This window comes from Pseudocercospora fijiensis (genome assembly GCF_000340215.1).
Source record: "Pseudocercospora fijiensis CIRAD86 unplaced genomic scaffold MYCFIscaffold_2, whole genome shotgun sequence".
Classification (NCBI taxonomy): domain Eukaryota; kingdom Fungi; phylum Ascomycota; class Dothideomycetes; order Mycosphaerellales; family Mycosphaerellaceae; genus Pseudocercospora; species Pseudocercospora fijiensis.
In genome coordinates this window covers 1616548-1629499 of record NW_006921533.1, presented here as the reverse complement: position 1 = coordinate 1629499, position 12952 = coordinate 1616548, and the positions used below count along the sequence as shown (strand labels likewise).

The window sequence follows — 12952 nt, the reverse complement described above, 5'->3', positions numbered from 1 at the left end:
GTCTGGCATCTTGGCAATTGAGGCTGCAAGTCGGAAGGGAGACAGTAGCGATTCTAGACCGCCAATAGCCTGGATTGCTACGAGCAGTGCATTGCGTCCATGCAATCATACCTTGGCATCGACGGGTTCATCGAGCCTCGAGACATCTTCCTCTAAATTTATCTTCGATCGCCGCATGCGCTTCAAGGACAGCCAGTCAAGTGTCCATGCTTTGGCTTGCCATTCTATCGCCTCAGGAAAATCGTCATAGTCGGTTTGTGCTTCCTGAGCTCTCTTGCGAATTCCGCGCGTCCTCAAGAGCCACACGCCGTGTGAGAGAAAGATGGCATACTCAAATACCACGCAAAGAATGTACAGTGCACCAAACTCTGCGTCAAAGGTGTCTTGCACAAGCAGAGACAGCAGAGAGAACAGGGCACCAGATGAGTCCATCAAGAGAAACCAGAAGTCGATACCAATGACTCGTCCTCGACGCTTTATAAGCTCGAATGGAACAGGTATGAATCCAGCGAGAAGCATAACGCATGCGACCACTCCGATCATGGTGATAGGCCATTCGACCCCATCATTCCAATACAATGGTCTCAGAGTCAAGATCAGCGCCACTTCCAGTGCCGCAAACACGATAGCGATGATTGCTACCGCAAGTACGGCTTTCCATGCTCTCCAGCCACGCCCATAGTACATGCACTGGCCCCAGCTGACTGTGAACAAGAACCCGAAGATCTGAGGTTGTATCTGTAAGGGTATGTTGAAATTCTGGCAGATAGCATAGACACCGAAGGGTAAGCCTGACGTGCCCCAGAGAAAGGTCATGGCGGCTGGTAGGCCTTCGGTGCTTTTTGTGCGGTAGCTGTGCCATATTTGTGGAAGTGATTGAATACACCAGAGGACCGTGCCAATAGTGCCCAGGACATTCGCGGCCAGTGGTATCGATTGTTGTGGTGCCATGAAGTGTCGAGCAGCTTGCCTTAGCTATGCTTGATCCTTCCCGAGTGTGATGTGCTTGAGCGCTGCTGCCATGTGCTGGTGGTAACAATATGAGTCTTCATCGTCAGTGACAGGAAGCTAATAAATACATAACTCTGCTGCAGGCATCTTCGATGATCTCAAAGCCTTTGATGCTTCGTGAGCAGACTCTTCTACGAATGGTGACTACTTCCGATACGACGTATGGTGGGTTCTACCGTGTGGACGGTACATTTCGGGAAAGTTCATACGTCTCGGGCCGTGGAGTGCAGAAAGAGGGAGTACTTCCCACATTTCTTTGTCACACTTCTACCATCTGCTTTGAAATACGTCTGCTGCACGAGAAGACCTCTGTGAAGACCACGTCGGCTCCAGACGGTATCGGGCCATGCTGCCGTAGTTGCTTTTGTTGGTACGCGTTGCAGGAACGGCCAGATTTTTCGTGAGGAATGATTTCGAACGTGTTCAGTGAGGACCTGCTGGCTGTAGCTGGCCACAAGAAGATATGGTCGATGTATTGTATCGTGTGCCGTGATCATGAATCTTCCTGGGAGGAATCGACTCGAAGCCTTCGCATTCCCGGTGCGACCCTTGCGCAGGCCAGGGTCCGAGTCATTCGCCGATGTCATTTGTTTGTGAAACAGTCACGAGCAAGAGCGAGAGCACTTCGCAGAACTGTTGCGATCAGGCTACGCATCGGCCAATATGGCCGCTCCAAGGCTGCCTTTCCTATGGCCGATGCTGGCGAAAGGGTTCGATTCTTCTAATCCTGCCGCCCGGTCTGCCAGAGCTGCAGTTCGCATTCGTGCCTATCACCCAACATCGCAACGGAGGAGACCAGCAGGACCAGCTCCTCAGCAGCCACGATATGGCACCGCGAACGAGCCGCCACCGCATCTGGGAGGAGGAAAAGGCCTCGGTCCGCCGACCAAGCAAGATCAGCCCGAGGAGGAAAAGAAGGCGCTGCCCAAGATTGATGGAAAGCTTCAGCAAGCTGGCGAGGTTGAGGTCAAGAACCAGAAGGAAGCGCAAAAAACCAAGCAGAAGGATGTCTCGACAGTAGATGGAGGGCTCTCGTCCCAGATACACGGAGATCCCATGCGTGATGCTGGAAGCTCTCACCCAACAGAAAAGCCGCCAGGCATACCCGATGCGCCACCGGACAAACCTCTAGAGTCGATTCTACAAACCGTCCCTGATCCGAGCAAGCACGCAGAAGAGCAGTCCAGCTCCTCATTCCAGCAGTCGGCGGAAGAGGAGCATCCCGACAGAACCTTTGACGAGCACACTCCGTCGGACAAAGCACCTCACATTGACACACCTCGCTACGTTCACCACTTTGACACCTATGGCCTCGTACGTCGCCTCGTCGACTCAGGCTGGTCCGAAGAACAAGCAATTACAACAATGAAAGCCGTACGTCTTCAGCTAGCCCAGAATATGGACTTAGCCCGCGAAGCCCTCGTCTCCAAATCCCAAGTCGAAAACGAAACCTACCTCTTCCGCGCAGCCTGCGCCGAGCTCAAAACCGAAGTCACAGCGCGCCGGAAAGCCGAGCTAGAGAAAATGCGAACAGAACGCGACCAACTCCAACACGAAGTTGAAATCCTAACCCAGAGACTCGGACAAGAAAGTGCAGCTCTTAAGGACGAGTTGAAAGGCATGTTCGATGATCGAAAAATGGCCGTGAGGAACGAACAACTTTCCGTAGAAGCCAAGCTTCAAAGACTGAATTATCAGATTACCGTGGATTTGCAGGCTGATGCGAAATCTGAGGTTGAGGGCTTGAGATGGGTTTTGACGAGACGCACGATCGCCGCGCTGTTCGCTGTTGTGATCATGGTGGTGGGAAGTTTGAAAATTTTCAGTGATGCTGCGCATGAGGAGGAGATGAATAGGAAGAGGAAGGCGAATATGAAGTCGGGGAGTACGCAGACAGATTCTTCTGGGGAAAGTGGGCCTAGTGAGTTTGTGGGCGAGAGGCAGGTGCATGGTGGTGGGAGTCAGTTGAACGGTGGCGAGATGGTGGTCGATAGTTTGCCGACCGGCTGATCAAGCAACGCTCCTCGAGTAGCAGCTTGTTCGAAGCAGAAAGAGATAAATGATAGACAACCCATACGATACCCCAAAATCTTGAGATTCTTGTGTAGGTAAGCCAGAAAATTCTCCACCTGCCTCGAAGCCTCTGACATGCACGAAAAGATAAGTATGTATGGGCAGCGTTCTACGTATACCTATGTACCGGAATCGCAAAAAAGGTCCAATGCCAAAACCCCATTCCCAACCAGAACGAGTGTGCCTTGCCTTGCCCTTCAGGGTATCGGGGTATCTCCAAACAACTACGATCCACCACGAAAATTGCAGCAACATTCCCTTCTCCAGCGTATATGATACAGTAAAAAAAAAGCTATGCTGATGGAATGCCAAACGCTCGCATCAGATCAGAAGTGCTCATAACTGCCGTCCAGGGAAAGAAATCATCAAAGTTCAACTCCAGCTCAAAAGTCGACTCGACGGGTCCGATAATTGATTCCATCCTCAAGATCGATTGGTCGTGATCGAATCATGAAAATAGCCTCTTGGCAATCGCCAGCGCCATATCCTGGTCATAGGAACGACACTTGATCAGTGTCTCGAAGGATGAAGCATCGGGCCACCAACTCCCCTCCTGATTGCCACATTGGATGACGATCAACGGATACTTCATTGGTCGTCCAGCAAGACTTTCTTTCAGTGCTTCGTTCGCGCTTTCCACGAAATCGCCTTGGTTGCCCAGCCCTTCGTGTTTGAACGTCTCTGGCTCGCACATGACGACGATCACGGCGTCGGCCTGACTGAGGAAGGCATCGTGTGTTTCTGTGAAACCGATTCTCGGCACGTATGGCACGTGGCGAATGCGCTTGTGATAGCGGCTTAGGGCACGGCCTAGCGATTCGAAAGGGTCGATGTTCATCTGCGTCGAGGTCTTACTGGTCGCCTTAACCGCGCCGGCTGGATGAACGACTGGTGTGAAGAGTAGGACAGTGCCTGAGCTGGCAAGGTTGGACAAGCTTCTTTCTGAGGCTCGGACCATGATGCACGGCCCGTAGATGCAACTGTTTGTGATGGTTGATTGAGGTAGGGCGTAGTTGGCAGGATACACAATGCGTGAATAGGGTGATGGTATGTCTTGCAGCCAGAGATTGACTTCGAGTTTCTTGTTATCGTATGGAGATGTGTAGTGTGGATCAAGCATAGTATGTCGATTCCGGGGTGGGCGGCGATGAAGCTATAAGTATGTCTTCGAGATATGCCTTTGATGCTGGCATCGAGGATTGATATCGAGGTCTAATTTCTGCGCGATCATCGGCAATGCTTGAGAGCGTGTATGAGCCGGGAGTATGCGCGGTTTCATGTGTTACACTTGATGGCGTAGAGCCCTGTTTTGGTCTTTTGCATGTACTCGAGGTGGGCTAGCAATGGAGTGAGCAGGATTTTACGGACTCTCCAGCGGTGCAGTAGGCCAGTAAGACGTCGAGACCGGAGTGAAGGCTAAGAAGATCCTGGACGGGCCAGTTGCCTTTCGTGATAGCTGCAGCAATAAGCCGCAGTCAGCGCGGTATGGGATGAAGAAGTGACACAATGGCTCAGGAGCCGCAGGGTCGCTTAAACAATGAAAAGGAGGAAATATGAGTGGTTGTACGGCATGAAAGTCGCACAATTATATTGGACGAGAGCAGATCCCAGCAGTGACAGGCGTGCGGGCTACGGTGGAGGCAGCTAGCGAGCATGTGCATGAGAGACAGGACAGGCAGGAGCAGGTGTTCTTACATACCTATGCGCCTGCAACGTGCATCACTGCGTCGCACCATGCTGGAGATGCGATGGCGATGGCGATGGCGATGGCGATGGCGGAGTGGCGATCCGCGCGATATGTACAGTCGAGCAGATAGTTCTAGTGGATTGTTGGGCTGGATGCGCCGGCAGTTGTGCCTCATGCGCGTAGACGAGCGGATGGCGAGCAGTCGACTCCCGCAGGCCGCAGTGAGCTGGCAAAGAGACAGTGGCCGCGGAACGGACGGTCTGCTCGATGCGACCGGCCGGGTGGTGTGACGGTGACGGAGACGGTGACGGTGCTGGTGACGGCACCGGCCACGGCGGGCTCCATTGCAGCTTCTTCGCAGCGGCCAGTAGGAGGAGATGTGGATGGTCGCACGGCGTTTGGCTCGCGCGTCATTCTCGACAGAACGACAGCATTGTCTCGGCGAACACTCAGCTAGCAGCGAGTGGGTGTGCGTGGCCGAGCATGGGCCCCTGTTGATGGGATTCCTCAACCGGCGAGACGTGCGCCCGTTCCGATCACCGTGTGCTGTTTTGGGACGTGAAGTCGAAGTGGAAGTGGAAGTCGAAAAGGAGAAGCAGGCAGCCGTGCGCGACTCAGGCAACAAAGTGGTGGCATTTTCGCGTAGCAGCTGTATCACGACGCACTTCTTCAGGTGCGAAGGTGCGGTGCAGCGAAACTGCCCGGCGTCATTCCGTGCTATTCGCCAGAGCGTCTGCACTCTGCACGTCAGTCCTCACACATCCCCACCGCCAGACGACACCCAAGGCAGGCGATGGGCAGGCGATGGGCAGGCGATGGGCATGGGCATGGGCATGGGCATGGGCAAGCGGAGCTTCCAGGAAGCGTCCATTGTCGCCACGGGCGTCCAGACGTACGAGGGCAGATTTGGCAAACGGCGTCGCGGGAACGACTGCGAAGATGGGCCTCGCATTGCCCAATGGAGGTGCAATCTGGTGCGTGCAACCGCGGTCTTGCATGCCGCAGCGGTCTGTAGAACATGCCTCTGACTCTGCCACCAGACCGGCCTATCACAGCTGCAAAACCTCTTCTTCGTGGCTTACAGCAGCCAGATCTATGTCTACGTGCCGCACTTCTCCACGCAGGCACTGCCGCCCAAGCCTGCACTCATTGTGCCCTCGCAGCCATCGACACCGGCACTCCAAGGCTATTTGGATTCAACTAATCCACATTCGATCAATAACCTAGTCGTACAGTTCCTCGGCAACGAAGAAGTCGTAGCTGTTGTGCGAGACGACGGCGATGTCGATGCTTTCCTCGTGCGACACATTCTCCAAGCAATCGAAAGACGAACCGAGCACCATGGTCGCATTGATACTCGAGCCGACGAAGTGAAGCCGATCTTCCAAAGCAATGTTGGAAAGTCGGCGTGGGGATTGGCAATCCACTCCCAAGCGCGCATACTTGCAGTCAGTGCCAACACGCATAGCATCACTGTCTTCAAGTTTGGACTGGTCGCGGAGCCGGAAGACGCAACTCCAAACGATGCGGAAGCGCACCGTGCTTCCTCACGGCAATTGGATGCCACGGCGTCGGTCTTCAATGGCACATCAAACATTCCTCACATATGCTTCTGCAACACCGGCGACGACCCCAAAGGCAAGTGGTTGCTGACGACTGATATTAGTGGCTTCTGTCGATCCATAGATCTGGACAACATGCAGCCAGCCCAGACCTTCCGTTTTGGTGTGGCTTCAGCCAACTTCACCTCCCATGATCGCTTCAACTCCGGTTGGGGCATCCTCTTTCTTGACCGAAAGTCTTTTATACCGGAGAAGAGCTTCCACGCAGCCGTTGGATTGGAGTCAAATGAAACCCTCCCGGGTGTCCAGCATGGTTCGAAGCTATGGGATATTGGCGCCACAGTGTCTCACGTACCCGATTGCTCGGAGAAGTTCACCTCGAACAAGAAGCGAAAGCTGCGGGATAGGCAGTCATCGATATCCAGTCCACTTACCACGTCAAGTCCACGTCTGCGTCCTACCACCACATCTTCTGAAACCGAGGATACGACGACCCAGGATGAAAGCTCGGAAGTGCACTCCAATGAGAGTGGAGGAGTCGAACTTGACCTTTCCGATGTCGAGGAACATCTCGAGGCATATTATGACCTTGAAGACGATGATGATTTGGAATACTTAGCTGATGCCGATATGGATGACGAAGGCACGGAAGACTCACCTTCCTTCTCCGCAATGTATGGTGGCCGCCGGATCTATGGAAACGAGCCGAGACTCTTCTCCAAGCAAGAGGCCGGCTTTTGTGGCGACCTTCCCTGTCCAATTCTTCACGCCTCCGTCAGGAACGTCTACCTGCTCCAACCACCGAACCAAAGAGGGCAAGAAGATCCTTTCGCATCACCCACTGTCGGGTTCACAAATGCTCTCCACCAACTCGTCCAACAAGAATTCGCCTGGCTGAACGTCTATGAAAGGTTAAACATGAACGCCTACATTCCCAGCATAGGCATTGTCGTCCTAGCTTCCCAAAAAGGCAGAGCTATGATCTTATCTCTGACCAAGCTTTCCAAATCAGCTCGATATCCTTCTCACCTTCAAGATGTCAAGGCCGAGAAGAAGACCAAGTATGCGATGCGGGTTGAGAGAATCGTACCTTTCGCCTCCCAAGAAGAACAGATGGAGAGGCCATTCGCACCTTTACTTGGCATTGCTGCCGGCCCCATACAGGGAACTGAGCATTTGCTAGACGAGCAGAAGCGGTGGCGGTTAATGCTGACTTATGCTGATCATTCGATCCTCAGTTACGAGATCAGTCGAAACTCGGCAGTCGACCTGCAGGCAGTTGTGGTATAAGCAGACAAAATAAACGAATTTTGAACCCTTGACATGCGCCGTGAAATGATTTTGCAATTTTGCGCGATGCGTTTGAAGTTATGCTCCCATATATGCATGCCAGTGCTGTACCCATCTCACTTTGTCCAATTCCCAGTCTTCTGTGCCCCAATGCCCGAAAAATGCTCATTACTGACCACACCCGTGTCATTTCGATACCGCAAAAGAAAAACGCCTCTTGAACACCGCCGCTAAATTTTGCATATTGCACTCCCTCTCATCGGTACACCACAGACTCTTCAGTTCACCTCCAACGGCACCTGTTCCGCCGCGTTCGTCGCAACTTCTTGCGCAACCTCCGCCACCGTTCTATTCATAGCAGCCTGATAAGCAGTCTGCGCCCATCCCGCCGCTCTCGTCGCAGTGCCATACAAGTTCTCCGCGGCAGACCTGGGCGAGGCCGAGCCGTCACCACCAGCAAAGTAGTAGTACGTTCGTCGACTGATGGTCATGACGTGGTCGGGAAGGTACATGAACGTAGCGATGGTAAGCATTGAGAGGGAGAGGAAAGCGATAGAGTCTGAAAAAAGAAAGAATGTCAGTATGAGAGAGATAGGGGTACGTACGTACGGGTTGCGCCAAACTTACTGAAGACGAATTTCTCGGTTGGTGTCAGCATGTATAGGGAGAATGTCACTTCGTATTGGTAGTTTTTCTTCTGGAGCCATTTTACGAGACCCGTGGGTTGCAGGAGGAAGTAGGCGGCGAGTAGGGCGAGGGTTGCGATTCCTAATGTGTATTGCGTCGTGCTGTCGGAGAAGTCCATGTTTTCTGACGCGGGGAATGCTACGGATCAAGTTGGTTATGGCCCTACTAAAGGCGCGCAGATTTGGGCTTGACGTTGCTGTCGGTCGCAGAGTCGTTCAATAATGTTGGTTGCTGTGAAGTGAAGTGCAGAAACGAGCAAATGTCCCTTCCTGTCCCTTACGCGTTTCTAGAAGATCTCAATCTCAGGGTCTCTCGGAGTCTCTCGGGCCGGCAGACCAGGACTTGATGGTGTTTCACTCCGTCTTGGACTCCTGCGCAGTCGACATAGAATAGTGCCAGATGCCGGTCGATCCAACACATCAGTACATGCTGCTCTACTGTTCAGCGCCGTAGCACGACCGTTCTCATTGAAGCAATGCATCAACATCGGCACCTCTTCTCTGCCCAAAGCTCACGGTCTTACGAACTCACCACGTATACAACTCCGCTCGACCAAAGCAATCGCATCATGTTGTTTGAGGGTGGGTTCAAGGCAATGGCACAGCCGTTCTGGTTGAAGTAATACTCACGATCGGACACTCTCTGTCCGGAATGCTGGTGCGATAGCCGTGGGCAAAGGATGATGTGGTCCACGCAGAAAGAGCCATCATTCACACTCGGACGAGCCCAGATTTCAATCGATCAGTAATCAATGGCCAGCCTTATTGTTCCTCGGATGGTGCTATGGGGCTGTGCTCATGCTGTGACGGCCTACAAGCTCGCGATGTTCTTGGCGATTACTTACTGCCGGATAGCATCATGTGGCCATTTGTCAATATAAGTAATGAGTTTAGGTGGGTGGTCATGATTGGGGTGTGGGCATTGCCTACAAGATGCCAATCTGGTATCCTGATCTGGTCAAGGCCTTCTTCACCGTCAGCGTGCCATATACCTGGGTATTCAAAGTGTCGGGCACTCCTTAGGTGGATCTCTCGGTGTTCGTTGAAAATGGGACATATCCATTGCTCGGGTACCAATTGCAGTGGCGAGACTTTGCTTGGGAGCGCAACTTCCAGAGTCGGGCTCAGATCCGGGACCTGCTTAATGGCGCGTACGGTGGGCTAACTCAGGACAATCAAAGTGCCTTTTCGCCTTATGATGGGTATAATCTGGATCAACTGCCGACGTTGCAGCCAACGCAGCTAATCAACTTCACAACACTCGACATATGGTTCGAAAACTTCGCTAAGCAAGGATTTCGTGGTCCGAACAATTGGTACAGAGTGTATTAGATGGACTGGGAGGACGAGAGATCCAATGCTAACCGAGCTAAAAGTATACTGTTTCGGATGCCTGCTCTTTTCCTAGGAACTAGTCTGGATGCTATTTTCCCGGAACTAATCTGGGCTAACATGTCTCGATACTTTAGCAACATCACTATTGATCCACTTGACGCTGGCCATTGGGTACTGTAGGAGCAGCCGGAAGCTGTCAACGAGATCTTAGGGAGGTGGTTAAACTCGACGGCCGTCTCGTCTTGACCAGCCTGCTCTAAGAGAAGCACGATCAGAACCATTGCGGTCAATGACTGGTACTTCCCTGCTCCGGACACTCCATTCGGTGGTGTGAAGCAATCTGGGTATGGTTGTGAGGGTGGTCTTGAAGGTCTGAATGAGTATTTGCAGACCAAGACGATCCAGATCAAGTAAGTCACGGATCTTCTCATCGCCTTTGCAAATCTTTTGACTAACGAGTATTTCTAGTCTAAACACGGGCCAGAAGTCTAAAGCACGAGTGCTGTCTTTACAATTCAATGAGTTGATGATTGATCAATAATCAGTGCTTAGACGGCTTCGATCCAGATATTTAAGGCCGAGCCCCAGAGCGTCCAAGGTGTTGAGAGATTTTTGTCCTGTCTTATCCATTTTCCCTGCCAGTCGAGGCTTGATTGCAGCACTGGACGCTCGCGCAGTATGATCTGATTCCTATGGTTCAGCCAATTCGTATACCTGTAGTTGGCGAGCTCGTCAAGAGTAAGCTTCCCAGTAGCACGATTGCTGACTTGATACAGAGCTGAAATCGTGTCTGACCGTTCTATTGTAAGAGTCTTACAAGCATGATAGTACTTACCTGAAAGCTCCAAGAAGTGCCGATGTGTATGCAGCGACAAAAGAGCGTGGAAGCGGGTGGATATATCACGCGGTGTTGCCAAGTTCGCATGCATCTAAGTAGAATTAATGAGATCCAAGCGATGTCAATGTTGATGCTATGATCCAAAGTGTGCTGTGACCATGATTTTGAGACTTTGCGACGCGGCAACGCTCATGCATGTGAGTGCTTGGCATCGGCGGCTGACTTTTGCGCCGTTGCCAGGCTCACTTCAGAGTCAAGCACTTCCATTTCTGGGCTCGTCAAGTTCGCGATGGTTCCGCCATCACGTTCGCCATTGATGCATGACTTACAGCCGTTGCCAGAAGTCAATGCTGTCGACTTGCTTGCAGATGACTTGGAGTCCCTGTCGCTCGAGACCGCAGAGGCAGAAATCAGGAAGCAGAAGCGAAGATCTGCTGCGCGCGACAAGACAGAAGTAAGACTCCCGCCTACATTATGCGCTCGGTGCTGATCTGCGCAGAACAATATCCAAAGCAGCGCTGCAAAGGTGTTCGCGATCTTTGAGCTGGCCGAGCACATACTGGAGGATGTCCGTCCGCAAGACCTTTTCATCTGGAAGCGCGTAAATACTGCATTCCGCGATGTCATCAACGAATCTGCTCGCCTTCAGAAAGCCCTATACGTCCCAGCAGCTTGCAGTGAGGAGGCATCACCATTTCATGTGCCGGCTGTGCTACCGGAATTCATCTTCGACTGGCACACCGACCGTGAGAAGCAGGCCTGGCACCGGCCGTATCCACAACTCAAGCAGGGAGAGTTGGAAATCGCAAGCATTTTCGATGTTCCAGAACTGGAGGCAGACACTGCTTACACGTGGATGTCGTTATCGGTAGCCAGGCCGCTTGTCAAGCACGTCACCATGTTGGTTCACAAGAGTTGCTTTGCGGTTATCCACGAGGAGGAAGTCAAGCAAAATGGTGGCGTAACTGTTGGAGATCTGGTCAATGCGGCGATTCGCTACTTTGCACCTTTTCGCCAACACAAGTTGCCATACCGATATCGCTTCGTGCTTCGGAATGAGTAGGGAAATGCCGAGTATTTGAAGAGAATGCCGCCTTACTTTCGGAATGGAAGAGGTTCAGGTCGGGGCATCAGACATGAATCTGGCTCGGTTCTGCAGAGGATACGGCGTCTATTCAGAGGCTGTATCTCGCGCGATCGATGAAAGAGAACATACTCGCTTCGTAGGAGCGTCCTGAAGTCTCGGCAATATCCCCACGCCTACTTTCGCAAGAGCGTCATCACCCGCTGGATCCGGGGCGAGACTATTCGAGAATCCACTCCGGTTATTCGAGAATCCGGGCATCCGATCGCGGAGGAGGCCTAAGGCAAATTTGTTAGTTATATTCTCTACTATTAGACCTCACCGTTACCGCTGTTTTAATCGCTGTTTTAACCTTACCGCCGCCGCTATTAATCTTACTATCGCTATCGATAGCTATATTATTAAGCCCTTCTACGTAGTTGTAAGCCGAGTATAATGCCGCCGCCGCTACTACCGCTACTACCGCCGCCGCCGCCCGCTCCGAGGGCTCTACTAGTACCTACGGCGCTAGTAAATATACTAGATTATACTAAGATTATATAGCAGGAACTATACGTTAATACGAGGGTCGTAGAACCTTATTTGCTAGGTAGGTAGTATGCCTAGAATAGTTAGGATTAGCTATAGTATCAAATTCTACGTCTATTATTTACTTAATTCTTCTTTCCTATATTATTATTCTACTAAGCAGCTAGCATAGGCATTAGAAGTTACTATGCGATGCTCTACAGTGTAGATTACTAACAATGTAGTCTCACCGAGACCGGAGCGGCCCCAGGTTACGAATAGTCGCGCCCCGCAGTTACGCTAGCAACTTCTCCCATGCAACCGCAACTTACAGCCCGTAAATATCACCACGTACAACCTTAGAAGACCATATACGAATTCATTGCCGAAACGGTCGCCGCCCACACCTGTGGTTTGGAGAATGATGAATCCGTGTCTCTGTCATACACGCAACACCGCGCGTTTCACAATCCTTCGCTTCCAACCCAAGCCTCTACTAGAGTACACCACAAGCTTTTAACATCAATGGCATTAAAGACAGCAGTATTCAAGCTCAAACAATGAATTGATGTCTTGCAGTACCTACTCCATACTCTGTCAGTTCGTGCTCGAGGAGGAAGGCCAAGAATAAGATCCGCTCGTATTTTAAGTATTACTAGCTCTTTTGCAGACAAGGCTGTCTCCAATCGTTTCGGGCGACGGGGGAAGATGTTCTGGGGTAATTTCTTGATTGATCTACTTGCAACTATTCATAAATGTACTGCTCAGCAAGTTGAGAGGTGAGGAAGGATATGCTTAGAATATTTCCTTGTTCGCGAGCTCCCTGTTCCTGCACAGCCTTCACTACTGGGAGACTTCACTGTCACTTCTATTATTGAA

At 51.8% G+C, this 12952-nt stretch overlaps 8 protein-coding genes across 8 annotated transcripts; 4 read left to right on the top strand and 4 right to left on the bottom strand.

Moving 5' to 3' along the window:
- Positions 1-31: 31 nt before the first annotated feature.
- MYCFIDRAFT_210270 (uncharacterized protein) lies at positions 32-1484 on the bottom strand. The gene has a single exon (XM_007924959.1). It carries the CDS (start codon positions 949-951, stop codon positions 106-108), a length of 846 nt encoding a protein of 281 aa, XP_007923150.1. The 5' UTR covers positions 952-1484; the 3' UTR covers positions 32-105.
- A 161-nt stretch (positions 1485-1645) lies between these two features.
- Positions 1646-3121, top strand: MYCFIDRAFT_150638 (uncharacterized protein). The gene has a single exon (XM_007924958.1). The coding sequence runs from the start codon at positions 1675-1677 to the stop codon at positions 3019-3021; it is 1347 nt and encodes a 448-aa protein (XP_007923149.1). The 5' UTR covers positions 1646-1674; the 3' UTR covers positions 3022-3121.
- A 411-nt stretch (positions 3122-3532) lies between these two features.
- MYCFIDRAFT_82680 (uncharacterized protein) lies at positions 3533-4204 on the bottom strand (the record flags this gene model as incomplete). Its single annotated transcript, XM_007924677.1, has 1 exon — positions 3533-4204. One exon carries the CDS (start codon positions 4202-4204, stop codon positions 3533-3535), a length of 672 nt encoding a protein of 223 aa, XP_007922868.1.
- A 1604-nt stretch (positions 4205-5808) lies between these two features.
- On the top strand, positions 5809-6267 carry MYCFIDRAFT_41253 (uncharacterized protein; the record flags this gene model as incomplete). Its single annotated transcript, XM_007924278.1, has 1 exon — positions 5809-6267. A coding segment is annotated over one exon (459 nt), but the record flags the coding sequence as incomplete, so codon positions are not given.
- Positions 6268-8075: 1808 nt separating this feature from the next.
- On the bottom strand, positions 8076-8332 carry MYCFIDRAFT_103511 (uncharacterized protein; the record flags this gene model as incomplete). The annotated part of the gene is made up of 2 exons (XM_007924957.1): positions 8076-8182; positions 8251-8332. Coding segments are annotated over 2 exons (189 nt in total), but the record flags the coding sequence as incomplete, so codon positions are not given.
- A 134-nt stretch (positions 8333-8466) lies between these two features.
- MYCFIDRAFT_171483 (uncharacterized protein) lies at positions 8467-9673 on the top strand (the record flags this gene model as incomplete). Its single annotated transcript, XM_007924956.1, has 8 exons — positions 8467-8523; positions 8560-8581; positions 8617-8844; positions 8891-8967; positions 8989-9180; positions 9204-9305; positions 9333-9609; positions 9642-9673. 8 exons carry the CDS (start codon positions 8467-8469, stop codon positions 9671-9673), a joined length of 987 nt encoding a protein of 328 aa, XP_007923147.1.
- Positions 9674-9732: 59 nt separating this feature from the next.
- On the bottom strand, positions 9733-10573 carry MYCFIDRAFT_171482 (uncharacterized protein; the record flags this gene model as incomplete). Its single annotated transcript, XM_007924955.1, has 5 exons — positions 9733-9756; positions 9788-9885; positions 9914-10078; positions 10122-10146; positions 10199-10573. 5 exons carry the CDS (start codon positions 10571-10573, stop codon positions 9733-9735), a joined length of 687 nt encoding a protein of 228 aa, XP_007923146.1.
- Positions 10574-10617: 44 nt separating this feature from the next.
- MYCFIDRAFT_171481 (uncharacterized protein) lies at positions 10618-11848 on the top strand (the record flags this gene model as incomplete). The annotated part of the gene is made up of 6 exons (XM_007924954.1): positions 10618-10627; positions 10652-10679; positions 10723-10936; positions 10982-11541; positions 11567-11651; positions 11690-11848. 6 exons carry the CDS (start codon positions 10618-10620, stop codon positions 11846-11848), a joined length of 1056 nt encoding a protein of 351 aa, XP_007923145.1.
- Between the last annotated feature and the right edge of the window lie 1104 nt (positions 11849-12952).

Bases quoted from the DNA above. Each gene is read 5' to 3' on its own strand.
- MYCFIDRAFT_210270 (XM_007924959.1), bottom strand. From the start codon at position 951: ATGGCACCACAACAATCGATACCACTGGCCGCGAATGTCCTGGGCACT.
- MYCFIDRAFT_150638 (XM_007924958.1), top strand. From the start codon at position 1,675: ATGGCCGCTCCAAGGCTGCCTTTCCTATGGCCGATGCTGGCGAAAGGG.